The sequence below is a fragment of the Tauraco erythrolophus genome, chromosome 7 (assembly GCF_009769465.1).
Source record: "Tauraco erythrolophus isolate bTauEry1 chromosome 7, bTauEry1.pri, whole genome shotgun sequence".
In the NCBI taxonomy this organism is placed as follows: Eukaryota; Metazoa; Chordata; class Aves; order Musophagiformes; family Musophagidae; genus Tauraco; species Tauraco erythrolophus.
In genome coordinates this window covers 22,047,106-22,070,409 of record NC_141471.1, presented here as the reverse complement: position 1 = coordinate 22,070,409, position 23,304 = coordinate 22,047,106, and the positions used below count along the sequence as shown (strand labels likewise).

At 35.3% G+C, this 23,304-nt stretch overlaps 1 protein-coding gene across 1 annotated transcript in view; it reads left to right on the top strand.

The window, feature by feature from the left end:
• Positions 1-23,304, top strand: part of MALRD1 (MAM and LDL receptor class A domain containing 1) — a 272,026-nt gene that overhangs the window by 204,440 nt on the left and 44,282 nt on the right. The window contains 3 exon segments of the mRNA XM_086614885.1: positions 9,576-9,851; positions 14,038-14,163; positions 15,894-15,960. Of these exon segments, the coding sequence (XP_086471011.1) occupies positions 9,576-9,851; positions 14,038-14,163; positions 15,894-15,960 (469 nt within the window).

Here is a 23,304-nt window from a genome sequence, read left to right as displayed (position 1 = left end):
GTTTCAGTTGTTAGTCAGTTTTAACCATCTTCTTTAAAATGCTAAGTAATACCTTGTGGTTTTTTTTTTAATTACTTTGGTTTTATTTAATAATTTATTTTTAAAAAGCAAAAGTTAAAAAAAGCTTTAAAAGTTTTACAACCTTTCAATTTCTCGTTTCAGATGGACTAAGACTATCAAAGTATTGAATTAGATTCTGTATTCATTAAAATCTGTCTCATAGTATTATCTAACTCAGCCTAAATAGGAGGCATCACAGAAATTCTTAAAATTTCTGATTCTACTTAAAATAAATCCCTGCATTAACTCAAAGATGCCTGACACTCAAACTTTATTCTGCTTATATGAATCATAATGCTCTGTTTCATCACTCATTCATTACTGGATAAATAAACTGGATGGACAAAGTGTGTAATTTAAATAGTGAGGTATTAGTTACAATAGTACTTTTATGTATTGGAGGATATTCCTAGGAAACAAATAAATCATTGAATCATATAATCATAGAACAATTTAGGTTGGAAGGGATCTTAAATATTATCTAGTTCCAAGTCCTCTTTTCCTTATATTAAAGCTTATACTGATTTCTCAAACACTCTAGAGCCTAGGGCTCTGCATAATGTTTTAACTCTTGTTTATACTCAAGATACAGCCTAAATATTAAAGTGTCAACACTATTCTTTTTTAATAACCCAAAATATAAACCAATTACTTAAAGCAGTACTATTAGAAGCTCACAAAGAGCTTTTGCTAAAGAGAGATTAGCTGGCAACTTCACTGCATGAAAGGGCTGCAGCAGTATTCAGTGCTGACCTTGTACTGAGACTTACCTTCTTCCAGCAGATCTCCACAGCACAAATATTTACTATTTTATATTGATGATCCAAGGGCTGGAGCACCTCTGCTATGAAGACAGGCTGAGAGAGTCAAGGTTGTTCAGCCCAGAGAAGAGAAGGCTTCAGGAAGATCTTATAGCAGCCTTCCAGTACTTAAAGGAGGCCTACAGGAAAGCTGGAGAGGGACTTTTTACAAGTGATAGGACAAGGGGCAATAGCTTTAAACTGAAAGAGGGCAGATTTCGGTTAGACCTAAGGAAGAAATTCTTTACTCTGAGGGTGGTGAGGTACTGGAACAGGTTGTCCAGAGAAGTTGTGGCTGCCCCATCCTTGGAAGTGTTGAAGGCCAGGTTGGAAGAGGCTTTGAGCATCATGATCTGGTAGAAGATGTCCCTGCCCATGACAGGGGACTTGGAACTAGATCATTTTTAAGGTCCCTTCCAACCCAAATCATTGCATGATTCTACGATTCTGTGAATCCTAATTGACTCTAAACCTTCCCTGCTCTTCCTGCCACAGACTCCCATTTGCTTCGTAACAGGTTCTGTCTATTTACAATGACGTAATCTTTAATCACATCATTGAGTACTATTTTACTCAGAGCGCTCTCTGCTTTTTCTAAACAGACAAATCCCTGATGAGAAATAATTTAATATTTTTTCTCCTTGCACATTATTCAGATACACCTCTGAATGTAGAATTATTATGCTTAAGAAGATGTTTTTTAAACAGCATACAGCTATACTGTCCAAATATTTAAAAAATATTTTATAAGTACCTCCATAATTACTTCTTATTGAATAATCTTATCTACTTGTCAACTAAAAAGAGAATGAAATAAAATAACCTCTATAATTTTGAGTATCAGATTGGAAATGTTCAAAACTTTTTTGTTTTCAGAATCATAAAAATAAGGAACCCTGAATTAAAAAAGAAAGCAAAACATGAAATGGCCAAAATGTTTCTGCTATACAGACCCTACAAACTGGCGGACCAGCAAAAGCATTACAGACAAACTAGCCAAATAACTAAGCAGTCTAGAAACCACCCAGATAATTTTGTATGCTCTCTGGCAATTTTGGTAGATCCCATTTCACTAGACCTTATAAGAAAAACATAACTCACACCTATATCTAATTAAGAGACAATAACTCAAAAAGTACAGTGGGTATTTGTGTGTTGTTTGTGAAAAAAAAATAGCCCAGTGGTGCAGAGAGAGTCTTACCAAAGGTTGTTCGTGAATGTGTGCGTGCATGCAAAACACTAGTAAGAAATTTCTGCGGTGGAACTGAACTCAGCTGACAAAGGCAGAGATAAAGTCAATGATCCATCTCTGAAACACCCGGAGCCTGAGCATAGAAGATATTGGAAGAGTTAACTGCCTGAGTTGCTGACACTACAGTGTTAGATCAGCGGGAAAAACTGTACAGGAGCCTTAACTTGTGATTTCTTTAAGTTGCAAAGCCAGGGGAATCACTGTTAGCTTATCTGCTCATGCTGGCGGTGAAGCAGAAATCTCTCTCAGATTGAGAGCTCAGGGAGTTTCTTTCCTCAAGGGCAAGAGGTGGTGCAAGGGGAGCTGCTGGGGGATGCTGTCTGTAAAAATAAAGAAGAGGAAGAGGAAAGTGAGGTTAGCAGTGATATTTGTGCATAGTTTCTCTAGTTAATTAGTTTATTTCTGAAACTAATCAGAATATGGTTTAGATCCTCCTTGCTTGGCAGAGATAGGGCATTTCTGCATTTTTAGAGTAAAAATGATGATCCAGTGCATAGTACTTTAGAGAGATTCTTCAGCCTGTTTCAGTGTCTTCCACTGCACAGAGCTAGCTGGTGATGAGGCCACAATGTGTTATGGATTTCACAGGAAGATAAATTGGGAATAATTTCAGGATAAGGTAGGTACACTAAATGAACTAGCATAATTAGTGGCAAGTCCTGAATGCAACTATGGAATGTATATTTAAATAAGTAAATATAATACCTGGGCTCAAATATTTCCGTTTCTGTCTGCCTTCTTATACCTGTACAGAATATCGAAATCTTCTGATTCAAGCTAGATGCCTTTTGGGAAATTAAAAATCCTTTGACTTATTAATAGCGTATTAAAATTATTTCATTAATATTGAACCTCAAAAACCCATCTGTTTACATAAAAAACCCAAGCAAGCCTCAAATCACAGAGATGATATTTTGACTTGCTAAGTTTGTTTGTGAAAACCAACATATTTCCTTGGAGGGAGAGAAAGAAAGAGTTTTTAGAATGAAATAGTTTCATTATACTATCCTGGAGAGAAGAAAATTCTCAGATTTTTCATTACGTAAAACTTACCTGTCTCCTCAATAAGAGTAAACCATAAGCTCAGATTTATCTCAGCAATTATATGGAGCTTACCATGATTTTCTTCAGGGCTCTTCTCAGCTGATGATAAATTTGTACCTGTAGAAGCTACCCTTCTTTAGAAGTTGAGAAATAAAAAATTTAGCATAGCGTTATGTTCCCACTCCACCTGTGAAAATATGCTGATTCCAGGAGACTGCTCTTTTTGCCACTCTAAACCTGTCCTGCAGTTCAGCCCACCTAATTCTGTTGGAGATTAAAGCTTCAAAGCTTCTCCAGTTCTTCTTTGCTCCTAATAAATAAAGAAATAAATAAATCCATCACAATAGCAGGCATAGCTAGCAATTCCTGGACTGTTCTTAGCAGAAACATGGCAAATACGGCCATATTTCTGTCACAGGTAGGTAGTATGTTTCAGCCAGAAGCGGTGGCTCTCTGAGTGGAAACTATAAATCATAGCTTGATTTTACTGGCAGTAAACCTGTCTGTTTTCCATTATGTTTGTATGTTAGCAGACTGTGATCATCTGAAATAAATGCTGCACAATGCTGCCTAGACGTATAAAACTCTGAAGTCATTTGGCCAAGTTCTCTTTTCCTTTATTCTGGCTTTGTAACAGAGTCTCTGGGATCCTTTTCAGCACCCTGCCCCATACATCTGTGTTCTCACAAAGGAAAGATTTAAGGATCCAATTGGCCAGACTCAATTTCTTCTTTTTCTGTCTTTTTGCAAGCTTTGAAATTAACATTTTATTTTCTAACAGAAGCTTTATTGACACTGATAAAGACTCGGGGACAGATTGTTGTAGTATTTGAACAACCTCAGTCTGCTTAATTTCTCTTAACAAGGTTATTTCTTTGCAACCACCTTGAATGGGCTGATTTCATGCACTGATCCAATGTTTACTGAAGTGAAAGTGAGGACTGCCACTTATTCCAATTTAATTAATGCATTGGATTGGACCTGTAATTAATTTATACTCTTCTCTAATGAAAACTGTTGGAGGGAGTTATTTGTGGCCTCTTTTAGCTACAGTTAATGGGTCCACTGTTTTTATTAGATTTAGTAGGCAAATTACTTATGCAAATATATCAGGCAGGTTGTTAGTTTTCAAGGGTCTGACGCAAGGCCCATTAAAACCAATATGAGTCGTCCCATTTCCCTAAATGGGCTTTAGAACAGGCTCTGATACAACTGAGTTAATGCTGCGTAATAGCATGTGGTAACTTTATTTCATGCTTCCTGGTATCGACTTTAATGCCAATGTCTACTAGACACTTAATTAGAATTCATAGTTACAGATGATATATAAATGTAAATGGAGACCTACTCAGTACCAGAGATCCTCGTGTCTGAACAAGAAAGACAGAAAAGACATGGATAACACGGAGGTGTTGTTTCATTCAAATTAAGCATGTTTGTGTAGCACAGCATTAGCAGTGCTAATGGCTGTGTAATACAAACATATATTTTACATTAGCATTCAGGTGGTAGCAGTTCTGTGGTTTTCTCTGACTGAATTCCTGTGATTCGTGGGCCAAATGTTTACATTGCTGACCTGCGAAGCTCGGCATACAGTCAGGAAAAAGATCAGTACAGTCCATGGATGACAAAGACGATAGTACAACAAAGCATGTGTGTACAGCAAATGTCCATTCAACAACAGTAAGCATTTCATAAATCCCTGTCCCACAAATATGTAATTATGTCCTTGACAGCAAGCACTTATTCACTTAACATTTTTCGAAATATAAAGGCTCCTTGCTCACAAATAGTCAGCTCACGAGCTCTATTTAGTGTAACAGATGTTTTGACGGTTAGCACATTGAAATATAAATGTATCTAAAAGCTCTCATTTCATCTGACAGCAGGTATATTCAGCTGTGGTTATTGCAGTTCATGAAGCAGTACAAATTTGGTTTGCTTTACGCACTGGTTTGATTTTCACTTTTTTACATCTACGTCAACTACCTAGTTTATCTTCGAAGTGTGAGGATGCTTGTAGGGTAGCGCCTCTTGGTCCTTAGGTCATAACTCACCCAGCACAGCTGCATGAGTAGGTTTCGCAAAGGATTAGAACTGAATTAAAATGTTGGGTTTTAGAACTTAATTACAATGTATTTTTTATGATGTACAAGTAGATCTTATATGCACATTTTTAAACCCTTTCTTTAATTTTGGTTATTTGCTATATGCAAGGTAAAAGCAAGTATAAAATAAAAACTGAGTGCAAAGTAAAACAAATGACATGTCTTCATGATTCCTTTAGCTATAATGGAACATCAACAATTTGCTGCTGTTTTTCATGCAGATCTAAATCCAGACTCAGTGTTCCACAGAGCAGAGGTTATTTTCTCTGAAATTGTTTTTGATTAGTTCGCTTTGCTTGTGCAAGTACTGAATGTATTCCTGAGGACCTCCAGTCCTGCTTTTCAGCAAGCTAAGCTTTTATCTTGTGTTCCTTAGAACGTATTTTTTTCAGGAGATTTATCCTCAAATAATTAAACAGCTTCAGATAGACACTGCTTTTTAAGAAAGTAACCTGTACAATACCTCCTTCACTCCTGAACGTGGTCTGAAAATGCAAGCTACACAACACTCAGGAGATGAGTGTTGGGTTGGGAACGTCTTTTCTGCATTCGGCAAAAAGTGAGGGGAGTATTTTTTTGGCATGCCAGTATTAGGGGACTGCTGAATCTAACGATTTTAAGTGACTGAAATGACCCATGAGCCACAAATGAATAATTCAGTTTGCATTGAAAAACACATTTCAGCCTCTGCTGTTTGTATAACCTTTGTATACATCTACGAGAGTGGATCTAGTATTTATGTGTATGTGTAAGTAAAAGGGTAGCTCCTATGGCTGAGCCAGGTGAGCGTACCACTGCGTAACTCAGCACAATGGAGGGTATTTAGGATGAGTCTCGCATTAGCCCGGGCTTATTTTTCAGTGCAAACCACATTGCAGTGTCAATATTTTAGTTCAGTTCTTCCCAGTGGCAAGAAAACAGAACGAGTGTTGCCACTCTTTCTAAAGAAACATGTCAGTAGCAGATACTGCAATGATGAGCTTAATATAAATAATTACATAGATAGTAGCTTTGAATGTAAGTAATTACTTTTGCATTAATATGTTGCTTGAGATTTCTTTGCAGTTGAAATTAGTAATTGATTTTCTAGATTTGCATATTCTTAATTAGTCAGTTTAAAATGTTAGCTATATACAAATTAATGTTTTATAAATTTTCAAACTTTTTACCGGGCACATTTAATTTATAATTAAGAAAAACATTTATAACCTACTTTATGTAAAGAAAATAGATTGCATTCAGCAGTAGAGTTTTGGCAGATCATGGCAATTATGATGTTTTATAGAATGTCATCAAGAGCACTATTTTCCTATTGCATCTGAAACCAAACAGATGCGAACTAATTAATGCATAATGGGACTTAATAAGCAAGGTGATGTTGTTATGGTCTTTGAGCTACATTCTCATCTTATTTATTGTTCTGATATAAAATGATTTTACTGATTTCAGGTTATCAATTTGGATTTTTACTAACATACTGAAAACATAAAACAGAACTCAACAAGACTCCTGGTTAAGCTTTCCCCTAACTTAACCTCTAGTATAAAATGGAGATATCTTCTCTCCTCTAAATAACTGCATACTCTAAAATAATTGGCATGCAAGTCAGGATGAACTTCTTTCTACAAATTATTTTCTAACAACAAAAGGGAATTATTATTATTATTATCATTATTATTATTATTTATATTATCATATACGGATAATAATAAACAATAAATAATAATAAACAATAAATAATAATAAACCAATCGCCCATTCAATAAAACATTGAAGCATTGACCTAACTCCTGAATTTAGTATGGGATCATGCATAGGCGTTTTTCATGATTGAGACCATAAGACTACATGGATCAGTGTTATAAAAGCCTAAAGATAGTTTAGCACTCAAGACCAGATTCATAAGAAGCAACACATTCAAGTATTATTGAATTTAAGGGAGGACTTCAAATTTTTTTTTTTTTCCAAAGTTGGGTAGAAACCTAATAGCAAACATATGAATATGACAGATATAGGGAAATAAACTGGGTCAAAAATGCTCACAAATATACTATAAATGCAATCTTTCCTGCAACATAAACAAGTGACCATAGTAAAATCAAATGTATTGGAACTGTGTAGGATTAATTTTCACTGTATCAGAACACAGACAAACTAAAACTGGAATACACAACAATAAAAGTGCATGCCTAAGTGGAAGTAACTAAGTGGAACTGACTGCAGCTTTAGTCATTGTCGCTGCCTGAATGCCCCCTAGGCACTCTGAGGAAAAGGGTCAGAAGCAGCAAAACAAAAAAAAAAATGTTATCTAGTATAATGATACTTTTTTTTTTTCACCTGAGTAAGTGCAAACTAAAAATATAAAAGAATCCCTTTCTTAAAAAATCTATTGCATGATATTTGCTCTATTTTTAACAGTATCAGTTTTACATCAATAAAGAGAGAAGTATGTTCTCCTGATGACTTTCCATATATTTCATTGATATCTTGGCAGAATAATGGCCTTATATACAAATTCTTCATGATGAACTCAATTCTAACATTTTTATGTGCTACTATTATTAATTACGTGACAAAATATAGGGAAAAATTAGAAAAAAATGCAAAGTCTAAAATATTTGTAATTTGTCCAAAAATAAAGTTGCTATGAGATTTAAATGTCTAAAATCGGCCATCTAAAAACATCTTTCATAAGCCTTTTGAAGTAGTATAAATGAGAATTTTTTGAGACTAACACATTTATAAAACATATATCATGAAAATGCAATCTTTTCAATTTCATTTAAAAATCCATGTATTTGAGGTATTTATGATGTAATTCTGAATACAAACAAGACAAAAAACCAGTAGGTTATTATTTTCATTCTGTCAAAATCCATTATTATTATTTTATGTTTATATCATGTCCACTGTATGAAATACATTTTCTAGTAGCATGATGTAATTTAACAACACTAGCAGTATGAAATGATGTCAGGAATATTGTATTGTATAAAGCTTTTCAATTACAATTTTCTGACGTGAAGTTAATATGAAAATTTAAAATTGCTAAGCTAGCGAAGGTCAATGTTAGACAGCAGTTTGAGCCCTTTTAACTTGTCACTGATTTGCAAGCAACCACATGCTAAAATAAGACTAGTATTCGGTTTATCTGAATGCTTTAGCAGTTCATTTTTTTTTTGTACAAAATGCTATTTATATTTGTGATGCAGGTATTTTAGAAACTGAGCATGTTTCAGCAAAGTTATCCTGCTGTAAAACCCCAGTCTGGTGCCATGGAATACACAAGCATACTGCTATGCCCAGTGGATTAAAAGTCATAAAATAATGCCCAAATCCATGTATTCCCTTACAGTGTTTCGTGCCTTAATGCAGCAGTAACATTTGATTTCTGAGGTCAGAGAGCAACGCTTGCACCATTTCAAAAGACAAGCTAAAATCCACCTGTGAACTTTTGTACTCAATCTCCTCTGCTACAGCCCAAGTCAACAGCAAAACTCCTCCTGTCTTTTACAGAGGTGGTGACATTAATTTGTCTTTCCTTGTCTCTAACAATCATAGTATTATTGTCTTTACTCACCTGCTCCAAATTGACCTAGAAAAAATTAAATACATGAAGTTAAATTCTGAAGATTTTTCTTTTTTCCTGCACATAAAAGAAAAATTGCAGGCATCCATCACATGGCTGCCCTGGGAGACACTGTTGGTGTAAAGAACACAGTATTAGCATAGCTAGCTTCTTAGAATTCAGTTTACACAAATAGTTCTGATGTTTCTGCTGGTAAAATTCAGTTGCAATGATTTTCATAGGAAAACAGAAGGACTTGAGTGTCTGTGACAAATTTATTTGTATAAGCGATCACAGAAAGTTTTTCCCAGTATTTTTTCCAGCAATGCAAGTAAGCATGGGATATTTCTTCTTTTGTCAGATGTCTGAATTACTTAAAGTTTGAAATTTAAAAGTGCATTTTTTTTCAGTTGTACCCTGGAAACTTCTATCTGTCAAAAATATTTTTTAACCCTTTCCTGAAGTGTAAGTATTAATAATAGTTTGGTATTAAGCCTTCTACATGTACAGGGCATAAGCAACAATAGGATCAAAACAAATGCTGAAAATGAGACAAAGGTTTCTGATGGTGTGTTCTGTACTTAGGATATGTGGTTTTATGCAGGATTATTTTAAATTTTTTTAGAGTTTAGTAACCAAAATCAGCTGCCTTCCCAGCAGTCCCTGTATGCATCTCAAAGGTAGCATAAGTGACTACCGAAAAAAAGAGAATAATATTATTAATATTCCTTTTTTTCTTGTAGGATCAACTGATCCACACCCTCCAACTTGCAGTAATGACCAGTTCACATGTGTGTATGTGCAGCAGTGTTTCCCCCTCGATGCAAAATGCAACGGGGCTGAAGATTGCATAGATGGAAGTGATGAAATAAACTGTCCCATGGAAACACCTACCACCATGTCTCCAGGCTCCTGCAAGAACACAGAGTTCCTGTGTCCTTCCACAGGCTGTATCCCATCCCTCCTGAAATGTGATGGCGTGCCTGACTGCCACCTTAACGAAGATGAAGTTGGCTGCCGTAAGTTACCTTCATCGTCATAGTTAAGGCTGTGCTAACTTACTTTCTTAAAACAGTGATGTGAAAAAGAGCAACATAATGAAGTATGGTGTAAAATTCACCATTCCCTCATCAAGAAAAATATTATTTGTATCATGTATAACGTGTTACCTGGAGAGACACTCTACATTTGCAAATAATTTTGCTTATGTATTCTTATTCCCTGGCTATCAACTTTGATAAATGCTTAAAAATTTTTATATTGTATTTCTGTTAATAACTGGAAGCATTTCCACTTTTTTCCATAGATGAGTCAGATGCATTTGCATTGCCTTATCTCTGATTACAACGCAACAGATAGATAGACTTTCACAGTTCTGTAATTCAGTAACATTCAATCCTGACCTTTCAAGGATTTTGAAATCAAATCTGTTCATGCAGTAGCAGCAACCTCTGCCCCAGACAAGGAAAAGGACTCACAAGCAAAACACAAGGACAACAGGCTTTTAACTCTGTAACTGCAATGAGATCCCGTGAAGTTTCAGGTGGACACAGAAGTGTTATTGGTAGATGAACTGAGACCAAATGTTTAATTCCAGGAAGGTTAAAATAATTAGCTACATAGGAAAAAAAGGTGTTTTTACATATTAAAACATTTATTCTTAAACTTTTCATTCTGTAAAAGTTTTTAACATTTATTTTTCATCCTTATCATAACCAAAACAATTAGTAAAATATCAGTTTCCAGTGGGCTAGAAATTCACGTCCTTTAATAATTTGGATCATCAAAACTACTGAATATCCATGCAAGCCACTGCACATGCCGTTTCTTTTAAAAAAAGACTCTGTAAAACTGACATAGACCTTGCAGACTATCTATGCGTGCCTTTCTAGGCACTTTTCTTTAGAAGCGGTCTCTGCGATCTTGTTGTAAAAGGCATGATTTTGGGGATAACTCTCACCTTAAATTCTAGATGCCCCTAAGCTCAAGTAAACCTCTCTTCATTAATCTTCATTCAATCCTGCCTCCTCCTCAATTTGTTCTCTATTAATAGAGACCTATCTGCTGTGTCTTAGTACATGTACATCCAAACCCCAGACAACAGCAACTCATGTGTTCTTCTAAAATCCCAAAATCCTAAGGTCACAATAGTTCCACGAGTATCAGTATTCCCCAAAGAAATGAGATTTTGTTTCAGTGCTTTTGATTTCTAATCAATGCCCCAGGAATGAGAGGAAATTAAGTCCTGGTCTATTCAAAGGACAAAAATTCTCCATAGATATTGCACACCTTAGGATTCTGAGTTGGGTGGAAATTTAGTCAAATCTGTAGTCACATTGTTACTGAAAATTTCAGTTTTGACTATATAAATATGTAAGATTTCACAAAATAAGATAGGAATACAGGAGCAACAACTCATGTTTCTTCTCTGAAGAAGATACTGGTTGCAGGGCAAAGCAAAAAGGGGTTAGTGTTAGTTTGGAATGGAACCAGTGACAAGCTGATTACTGTCACATTTAATTTTCCCATTGAAATGTATATGCCATGAGAGTGCAGCATTTCATCTCTAGTTGTCTACTTTTAATATGTGAAATGTCACGTAAGTTTGTCAACAGGAAACTTCAGAGAGGGAAAAAGTAAACATCTCACAATTGTGTTTGTTTTATTGAAACATTTGCATAATCTATAAAATGGATTGCTGTGCTAGTAACTCCAGCCTATATGTACTGTAATAATAACATAGATTGGGAGTGGAGGTGTTTTATATATTTTAGACTGAAATTGAATATTTTTTCTAAGTAGTTATGAACACAGAATAAGATTTAAGTAGCAAAGTTTTGTGGTACTTTTTTTCTTCCTTGGTGCAGATCAAATCTTCCTTCCGATTTTAGAAAATCTTAGTTTAGGAATTACTGGCACCTCCCATTTTGTGTGCACCATGTCCTTTAGCAATCTCATTCATTTAAGTGTAACAATAGATGGTCAAAAATATTTTGACTTCTGAATTCAGGATTTCATTGGAGAAAGTTTTCTTCTGGGATGAAGACTAGTTGTCAAAATGTATCTTGCAGAGATTAAGTATAAAACCCAAAGAAGACTAGGACAAAGAAAAATAAACAAAAAAATGCATTGGTCAAATCTCTACTAGAACCTCAATTTCTACCACAGAAATGCTTTTCTGCATGACTTAGAGATTTATGCAGACAGAATTTCCTGTAGAGTTCACTCAGCAGTTGAGTTGTGCAGAATTATGTTAGTACTGGTTTATACCTACTAATAAATTGGATTTTATTACTTGCTGCTTTTAACAAGAAAATCTTGGAACTGTTTTCTTTATAGATGTTTTACTCAGCCAGCCCTCTTCTCATTGTCAATTTTAGTGAAGAGTATTTTGTCTCATCTCTTTAACTTAAGAATATGTTTTATGTCAACTTTGTTTCTGTTAGAGTTCTAGTCTGAACACGTAATTATCTTTACAGACTGGGTATTTGTGTGCAAACGACCACTTATAAAACTGGTTCAAATACCATTGGGGCATCATCCCCCAAATTGCAAAGGGTATCCAGAATTTGGATCTGATTGTACACAAAATAAGTATGAGATTATTATTTGGTTAGGAAAGTTCAGCAGAAGGCATGAGACTGTCAATTACTTTCTGGAAAGCTGAAGATCATAAGAGATAGATGGTAGGGTATATTACAAATGTGGAGTGATGCTGAAATCTGCTGGATTTTTTCAGCCTGCTCCAACCCATTCAGCCAGAGTAAGCGGTCAGGGAATGAGAAAAGAAAAGGAAATTTTTGTTCTTCTTGTTGTTGCTTTTATCCTGCTGTTACTACTAGCAAATTCCCTCTTCACTGTCAAGACTTCTTCAATCAATTGAAGAGACTTTGATAAAAACACATATGCAGAACAGTATTGTGATAGTTTAAAATCAGACGGAACTTTTAGGTTCTCATAAAGGTGAATTGAAATTGGAAGCTAAAGCAAGCTCCTCTTTATAGAGGAGCAAGTATTCTTCTACGGGTTTTTCTGCAGACTTTAGTAAATGGTTATATAATTTAAAGATTTGATCCCACAAACCTTTACTCACATAAATAATTTCACAGTTCTGAAAGAATATCAAAACTGGAGAGTCGGCTGGTAAAATCAAAACTGGCAAGATTTTACTCCATTATTGTGGTCTAAATTGAATTGCAGTATTTTAAATTTAGCATATTATGATTTAAATGTAATTTAAATTATATCTAAAATTGGAACAAATACATCCTACAGCAGCCTGGCCATCCAGTCTGGGAGACTTATTGTCGTGTACACTGGGTCTTGAACCAGGATCAGGAAAACAGTATGAAATTTAGATACAGCAGTGGGATATTTTTAATATTCTTTCTCTCACTCGAAACTCTCAAGCTAATGTGAATACATCTAAATTTGATGGAGTCAGAAGAGTTCCCTCTGATTTGCATTAGTGTCACGGTGACATAGTTCAGTTTAAATTAGCTAAACAAAGAACATTGTGAGAACATTGTGTGAGATGAAATGACAAAATGGTGTCACGCTCTACAGGAGTCTGCAGGACCATCAGGTACATCCTGTAGATGAGTGACTCAGGAACAATTCAGTACCTGAATGCTTGTGTGATTCCAGTAAGATTTCCCCCTCATAATTATTCTGGATGAACGTAGGAAATATGGCTGAATGCTCGAGAATAAAAAAGGTGTGCAAGTTCAGATTTTTCAGTACAGTATTTCTCTACTTTTTATATGTTATCCATCTCTTAGTGTCTGGTTTCTTGTAATAGACGGAAACTATACAATGACTTTTTTTGTTTTGTGTTTAAAAATTAATTCCATCATTTTAAAACTAGTTTATGAATTAGAATTCATCATGTTTTGTGATATCTTTTTATGGATTTTCATTGAGGTTTTGCAGCTTACTCTGTCAATATTTTAAGTAAATACACCCTCCTCTCCTTCATGAATATAACATGGGAAAATCCAGCTTCTGTAACATCTGTGCTCCATGTTTGTTTACTTATTTATCTACTCGATAGTAAAGTTGTATGTCTTTGAAGACGAAAACTTGTAGAGGTCACAGAGACCTAAGTTCATATACTATAGTACAAATCAAGTTTTCTGGTGTTTTTTTAACAGTGAGAAAAAGAAACGTAGCTGGTAGTAACTGCCATGTTACTTTTCATTTCAGCTCTTAAAGATTGTTGCAATGGTTCCTTGTTATGTGCATCGACTAATCAATGTATAGCAATCTCCCAGCGTTGTGATGGCATTGCAGACTGTATTGATTTCAGCCTTGATGAGTCCAGCTGTTCAGGTACTCAGTTTTGCATAAAAATATCATTTGAAACAAAAAAGTATAGTCATATTCTACTGAAGCTTTAGGCAGTCCTCAAACTTGACTGAATTCCCTCTGTTGAAACTTAGCCAAGTTACATCAGGCATGAATTTTCCTGATGAAAGTATTACACAGATAAAATAGTGAGAAAAAAGATGGAAAATAATGTGCTTAGTTAATGTCTTCACAAGAGGTGTTTCTTAAGGGATAAACACATTTTTTTTAAAAAAAAAAGGCTCTATAGTATACTACTAAGGCACTCTCTTGATTTTAGGCAATTGAATAAACTACTTAAGTTAATGTACATTTCTAAGTTAACAGGATTTTTTTTTTTTTCCAAGTGTAATGTAAATCCAGGTTGGAAAATGAAGCAAAATATACAGCATTTGTTTTAGCATAGGGCATTTCATACAATACTCAGGTTTGGTTTGCAATAGGAAAGTGATGGAGAAAGGTAAGAACAGGATAACAATACATATCGAATCTGATTCAGATTTTTTATTCACAAAATCTACCAAAAACATAGATGATTATACAATTAATTAAATTTAGATTCAAACCATCCCATTCAGTGACACAAAGTAACTGCAGTTCTTCTCCAAGCCAGTTATGAACTCTGGGACATTTCTGTGTTAGCAGTACTCCCCCGCCTTTGGTGAAGTTGCATTTGCTGAGAAATTAACACTCTGTTTTTATAATTTATTATGAGTTATGTGATAAGTTCTCAATACATAGTACATATTGTAATAATGTAATTATATATAGTATGTTAAACGTTTATTCACAAACTATAACATTCACTTCTTGGTAATAGGCATCCACTGGTTTCTCTGGGAATGACAGTAAACTACAAATCTTCCACTATTTTGTCAGAAAGCAGATCTTTCAAGTCAGTAATTTGCTTTCCAAAATTTCTTCTTAAAGCTGGAGATGTCCACACTGAATAGCAAAGTTTATATGTCTAAACAAACAATTTTATGTGACTTATATCCAAAATTCTTTAGATCTAATTCACATTTTACATGTTATTTTCTTACTAAAGACAACTGAGGGGATTTGATTTTGAGGGTTTTTTTTAGCTGTAGGGATGTAAAACTAAACTTCAGTAAAAATAAATGTGATGATGTAGAAATTTATCTTAAGGGATGTCAAAAGTTGAAAATAGTGTATCACTGACATCCCCCTCTTCTTAAACACCTTTACTCTTTCCAAGTCTGATTTCTCTAGTTCTTATGAGAATGTGATTCTAAGTATTAAAATTCTGGACATTTTTAATAAGAAGGTTGGTGACACAGGAGTAAATGTCTGTTCATCACCCCTATATAAAAACTATTAATAATAAAGTAGACTTAGGTACTAATTAAATATAAATTTAGTTCTTTTGGCTCTTATTTTATGTATTCCTATTTGTTTGAAAATTGAGTAAGTGCAAAAGCTCCATTTCTGGAGTCAAATGAGACTCTGAATGGAGAAAAATTAGAAGCCTGTTCAAGTGAAGCAGCAGGATTTCTACAAGATCAAGAGGAGTCCATCGTCTATAATGTATTTATGACTTGACATTTATATTACCAAGTAAAGGTCTAAGAGTTTTTGGAAGTGTTAAGCATCCAAAGTGACAGGTGTGAATATTCTGATTTTGAAAATCAGACAATTACAAATATAATAACAAGGGGAGAATTTAAATTATAATTTTAATTTCATATTTGCAGTTTGTCCTGAAGAATACTGCAAAAATGGAGGAAGATGCATCGTCAAAGATGAAGTTCCGTTGTGCCAGTAAGTTTCACTAGGGATTGATTTGTGCTTGAAGTTGGGAAAAAGTGCTAATGAAAGAGCTGGCTTGTTTCCCCAGGGACTGATATGATGTTCAATAGAAGTATATTTTTTGAAGTCTCTGTATATTTACAGTATTTTTATGTACGGTTGCTGAGTTAAACCACATTTTGAGAAGAATATTATTTATCAGATACAATTTTCTGTAAATTTCATCTGTCACTACACGAGACAACCGGTTGGCCTGACACCTTAAGTTGTCTGTGTCTCATGTTTCACATCAACATTTAACAACACATACTTCTATGAAAAATGATACCTTATATGCAGCAGGTGTTGTGTACCTCAAATGAGATTTACAGCAGAACATGTTCTCATCTTTACCTGGACTTGTGATGTATTTCTGTTGTAATGTTATTTTTTGCATATATTCGGAGGAAGAAGGTAATGTTGTTCCACTTATGCCAAACAAAGGGCTAAACATATGCTTGCATTTTTCTGGAAATACTCTAACCTGAAAAAAATAATGTATGCAATTCTGATGTGGAATGTACTGGTTATTAAAAAGTATCTCAGATTATCTGAAGGGATTCATTTACACAAGATATCACTCTGTTTCCCACTGGGAAATTACAAGAGACTTTTTAAAGTGCAAAGAAAGCAATGTTATACATTATCACACTTTTGTCCTTCATGTGCTTCAATGGATCTTGCCAAAGATTTTGCCAAATTACTAAAGTGACTGTTTTATCAGAGTATCTATCTTAGTCAAGACCAGACGTTAAGGTTTGTCTCGTAGTGTCTAGGAAACTCACATTAATAAGCCTGCTGACAAAGTTTCAGTTATTGCAGAATTTGTATCTTTCAAGACAGGTTCATCCTATACTGGTTGAAGAAATGTGATAAAATGCTCAGAAAACATAGGCACTTTCATATAGTGTACTTTGATTTCACTCTCAGAAAACACTTAATTACCTGCAGATTTCCCAAAGAATCTCCTCTATCGTAGAATAGAGAATAGTCTCTGCAAGAAGTTTGGAATTTCATTAAGCCGGCCATTTCAAAACTTCTTGGGACACAGAAAGACAGAAAGGGGACAAAAAACATAGGGGAAGTTTGTAGATTAAATGGAATGGATAGCCAGCAGAAAATAAGGGGGTTGGGAATAGCCAGGGAGTTTACAACTGGTAGATTAAAATATTGATCAACAAGAAAATTGCTTGTATGGACAAGGCACTTGGGGACTAATTGAGATTTTAAAGATAACAAGAGAATTATAAAAACTTACGTTACGAGTTGCAAATGAAAGGAAACCAAATTAGCAAGTGTTCTTTATCCACAGAAATAAAAGACAGTTGGAATACTAAAATAGTAAATAGAATTCGTTCCCTCAGCATTCAGTGAGGAATATGATATTGAATTCTAATGCAGCGCGCGGGTAATTGGAGCAACAGCATGGAAATGAAAATCACCTAACTGATGGGCTAACGTAACTCCAAGAGCTGTATGTGTCTGTTGGGGAAATAAGTCATCTCTAAGAATAATAGAAAAGAAGTGCGTATTGCCGTAGTGGAAGTCTTTCTGAAAACTCTACTGGTAAGGGATGTGACTGGAGAATAACAATGGAGAAGAAAAGGAATAGCCAATTCAACAGTCTGCTTTCAGTACCATTCAAGGCTTTATAATAGTTTGAAGGAATTACTCATATATATATAACAACATTTCTATGATAAGCTTCTACATATTTGAAAATCCGACATGTCAACATGATGAAAAGAAAGAAAAGACTAAAAATGTACCTTAAATGACAATAAATATAGAAGTATCTCACTTTCCATTGCCTAGGAAAAAAAAATGAAACCCCTAGAAATTAATGTGGAAAAGACACTATTTTTTAACCTGTTTGTTCTCAGTTCTTACCTTAAATTTCCCGGAAAAAAAAAGGATTATAGATTTAGGTGAAGATACCTTCTTCTCTTCAGAGCAATTTCTCTTCTAGACTCCAGGGTAGGTCAGGAGAAAGAGCAGAGTGCATAAGAATGCAGGAAGCCTGTGGGACAGCAAGGAAACCCCTGAAAAGAGCAGAGAAGGGATACTGCTCTGTCACAGAAGTGGCAGAGGAGGAGTCTTCCTAGATACCCAGAGACAATTACGTGGAGATGAGTGATCCTAAAAGTCACTGAGTTTGACTAATACTCTTCAGTGACACAGTGGACAACTTATAATAGAATCATAGAATCATAGAATCATAGAATCATAGAATCATAGAATCATAGAATCATAGAACGGTTTGGGTTGGAAGGGACCTCAAAGATCATCTAGTTCCAATCCCCCTGCCCTGGGCAGGGAAAACCTCCACTATACACCAGGTTACCCAAAGCCTCATCCAACCTGGTCTTGAACACCTCCAGGGATGGGGCATCTACAACTTCTCTGGGCAACCTGTGTCCTTTTATGGCTATTTTTTCTTACGCAATGGATAGCTATCTTCCTCCCCTTGAGATGCTTGTGTTCTAGTTTCTCTAAAACAAAACCTGAGTCTGGAGTTTAAAAGTCTCTTTGGCCTCTCTGGCAATGTTGGTTTAACAACAACAACAACAAAAAGTCTGGACAGGTCTCAAAGTTTCATTTGATTCAAAGTTCCATCACCTTTCTATAAAAATACGAATTAGTTTGAGGTATGTTGATGGAAAAAATCCAGTCTCTGGAAAATATTTTTGTTGGTGATAAGAAGTGATTTTTTCTGTGGTTTTAATGCAATGGGGTCAAAGTAATTAACTGTATAGACTCCTCCAAATAGTTTAATATGTCATCATGGGAACAGAGTGAATTTGCAGTAGCCACTTAGGCAAAAGAAATCAACTATCTGAAGAGACTGAAAGCTGATAGTAGGTTTTATACATTTAAAACTTCTCGAGTTTCTTTGATATTGTACATTTTATATATGTGCACTATTGTTGCTTAGATATATAAAGTGAGTACTGAGGACATGAACCTGACTTTCTTTCAGTAGTATATAACTAAAAGGGATCAGTAGAACGTGGAAGGTGAGCTCTGACATCCCTCTATGAAGAGAAATCTGCAGCACAGGTGGAAAAGATAACAGTGGATGCAAGTCCAGATAAAGTTTTGGTATTTGTTGGAGCGGGTAACGAGGTTGGTATATAAGGTTACTGTCATTTCCGTTCACACTACTTAAAACTGCTTGTCTTGGCTGGTGCATAATGACTGTAGTGACATCAGTGAGAAGCCACAGTATTTGAGAATGTGACTATTGATATGATGGTGGATGTTCCCAGCCAGAGTTTGTGAGTAAACACAGAGCAACGGTGCTTTGCAGGTGATGGTTAGCTTCCTACTTGAATGAAACACAGCTTGATGACTCTCCTGATCCTGACTGATATTTGACTTTGCATTTCATTCTCCTGTTTGGTCAGGAGAGTACTTGAGGCACTTATCAAATACGTTTATCTTGGGTACCCTCTTTGGCTGCCAGACTAGATGGAGCTTTAGTCCAAAATGGTACGACCACTCTCATTTCACAAAATATTACTCCTGTTTCTCCTGATCAAGTTCCCTTCTGTAGTGGATGTGCAGCCAAGTGGTTGGTGACGGCAATCAGCTACTGTTGCCACACATGTAAATCATGATAATTTGAGCAGCAATGGCTAGTATTTTTGTAATTTCAATAGTCTGATTTCAAAATTATTCCTTTGATTATATGTATACTTCCCCCAATTGTTTGTCCAGTGTTTTTTTGTGTTTGTTTTATTTTTTTAAAGTGGGACCACAGACGTCTGGCAACATAAAAAGGAATATTGATGAGAACAACAAGCTAGGAAAAGTGTGTTTGTAACACACTGAAGTGGAAGGATGAGGCTTTAAAGACTGTACTAGTGCTGAAAAAGAACCCTAAGAACAGAAACAAATATTTTACCAGACTGATAATACATAATTTTAACTCTCATATCAGCTAGACAAGATTAATGCTATACATTCACATTTAAAATGTACTAAACCTCACATATAATAAACATAATACAGTGCTTGTATTTCCTTTTATTTATACAAACACTTTCTATGCAATATATCAAATTTCAAACTAGTTGCACTGACTAATACTAGGGAATATAATGAGTGCTTTATTAATGTCTCAGCTGTAAGAAGGCTCTATCCTTAAGCAGAAAATGTAATCACATTCACTGGCCTGTAATTAAACAATCATGTTATAAATTAGAAATACATCTTCGTTAAACAGTTTTTAAATTACATTGAATATGTACCATCTAGTTAACTGAGCTGTGGAGATTAGAATTCAAGGAGTCATTATATATAGATAATTAATTAAGGTTATCTTGCAGTTGTGTATCTAAATGCTGATTTGGTCCAAAGTATGGACACTGAATTATTTTGTTTGCTTGCTTTATGTGATAAAAGTGAAAAAGATTACCTTCCCTTTTACGTTTTAGAAAATAATTGATTTTACAGGGTAATAATTCATTCAGAGGCGGGGATTTTTACTTACTCTACTTAGAAAAACCACAGGCTGTTTTGTCCTCTATTTTTTACTTCTCTTCTTCGCATTTTAAAATAAGCTCATTATTATAACCACAATTGTCTGTTTTAATGTGCAAATAAAGCATTTTAACCCCAGCGGTACAATAACAAACAATATTCCACAAAAAGAAAAAAAAAGGCAAAACAAACAAACACAAACAAACAAACACATTTTCTCACAATCTGATTTTGTCTTCAGTATAATAACTTCTGGTAAAAGTTATGTGGAGAAACTCTACCAGGTGACATGCAAATTTAAATAATGCCACAGTAGACTTCTTCACTACCTTTTCCAGTCAAGTATTATATACGCCAAAGGACAGAAATTCCACATCTTCTCTGGGCAATGTCTTCCAGTAAGGAATGTAGGGGCTTTTCCTATATGTATTTGGCTTTGATGTACTCTTACATGTACCGTTTTATTCGATTTTTGAGGAATGATGGTGGCAGTCATCTTTAAAAGTGAGGGAATTGTTCTAATATCATACAGTATGTCATGAAAATGGAGTGATAATAATATTCCCACCTTAGAAAATAAAATGTTTTGAAACATCTAGCCTGTAATTTAATGGAAATACAAAGCCTAGAAACTGACAAGATAGACACAACCAATTCATGAGTAAAGCGTGTTTACAATGAGAGAAGACAGCAGTTTCCATTTCAGATCTTTGTCCTGCTGCTCTCAGAGATTCCCACCTCAGTTACAGGGAGGATTGGTGATGTATCAGCTGCTGAATCACTGCAGAATATTAGCCGTTGAAGCAAAGCAAATTGGTAGTGATTTCACTTTCTTCCTAAGAATTTTCTTTTACATTTACTGAACAAGTGTGACACAGATAAGTTTATAAAGCTATATAGAGCCTATATAACTACCCAAGGAAGTGGTAGTCATGTGAAAACAATTGTAGATGGAGGAGGAATGGAACAAGGGTGTAACCATGTATAAAAAAAAGCAAGACCATGATGAGTAGTCAAAAAGATAAGACATTGAAAAGGAATGTTATGCTAAGATTTAGCTTCTGGGAAATTAAGACAAAGACATGTTCTTATATGTAGACATATATACAAACGTACATAGCTAGCGTAGAGAAGTTTCTTCCATATCTTTCCATTACCTAAATGTCATCTAAAAGGTGATGCTGAGGCAAATAAAAAAATTAATTCTGGTTTCCTGAATTGGGTAAAACTGAGACTGGGAATATACAGTATATCGACAGAAATGCGCCTTTAAATATTTGCTTACAGAAAACTCTTTCCTGAAGTTTCTATTTCATATATTGTTTTCTTTTTACTCTTACTCTTTCTTATTCAGGAAAGTTTTATGAAATCAAGGTGCCTGTTCCTGATATAATAATACTGTCACTTTTTGGCTCTTCATGTTTCTAGCATCATAGCCTCTTCAAAAAAAGGCAAACATGATGTCATTAAGAATATGTATGAGGTAAGAAAACACTAAGCATCAGAGGAAATTGAACTCTTCAGCAGCATTGTGATTCCATTTTATAAAAAAGCGGTAATCAGAGTGTCCTGGTGTTAGCTGGGACAGAGTCGCTCTTCTTTTTAGCAGCTAGAAGAGCTCCGTGTTTTGGTTTTACTCAGAGGCTCGCTCTGAGAAGAATGTGGATAGCAAGCTGATGTTTATAGTTGACACTGAGATCTCAAGGACTTTTCAGCTTGCCATGTTCTTGCCAGTGTGCAGGAGCACAACAGGATAAGGGGGAGCATAGCCGGACAAGGGGGCCACGATTCCCCTGTGATTTGTACTTGGACTTAAGATTGAGGGCCAAACTGGCCAATTAGTATTCCATATCATGCAGCATCATGCCCAGTATAAAAGTGAGGGTCAGCGGAAAGAAGGGCTTTTTGCCCTTCCGGGACTCTCACTTTCGGACTCTCACAGTGCTTTCCCTCTCTCTCGCTTTCTATTTTGGGCCTTCCGTTCATCCGGGATTGCAGTATCAGGATTTATCTGTTTCAGGATCATTAGTTCGGGACGTGACGGGCCTCGGTCAAGGGGTGGTGAGCAGTTACACCGTACATCACTCGTTTGTATATATTTATTCTTGTATGTATCCGTACATATATATATTGGTAGCAGTAGTAGTAAATTGTTCTTATCTCAACCCACGAGTCTCTTTTCTATTTCTTCTTCAATTCTCTCCCTCATCCCTGGAGGTGGGGGAGGGTGAGTGAGCGACTGAGTAGGGTTTGATTGCCAGAGCGGCCTAACCCATGACACAGCGCTACATAAACACAAGTATAGCAACCCAGACAGAACTCATTTCCAAGAAAATTTATGCATGCTTGCGGATGATAGACTTCTTTTTTGTAAACCAATTGAATAGTGGTTTTATTTTTTCTCAAGGGTTAATGTAAAAATAAATTTGTCATGCTTGCACCTCTTGTGTTTGCTTTTGGCAGTATTATGAAATGGTCAGTGGAGCTCACCTGGAGGTTTGTGGCATTTTATACGTTCAATTATTCTCAATTAATGTTTTTCATTCTTTTCCCCTGAGAATTAGCATACAAGAATCATCATATACATAATGTAGGTATAATGTCCTTCCTTTAGGGCGTAAAATATTTCTGAAATTTATACATTGTCTTTTCTTGTTCCCTGTACCAGCCCTAGACCTATGTTATTAATTCTCTATCCAAACTGCATATTTCGTTCAACAGTCTGGATCTCTATATTGAGGTATTTCGTTTTCCACTCAATCTGGCTGTGGCATTTAGTCCACTGAGATACTGACTCCTTATCTATCTTCAGGATATCCAAATGATGATGCA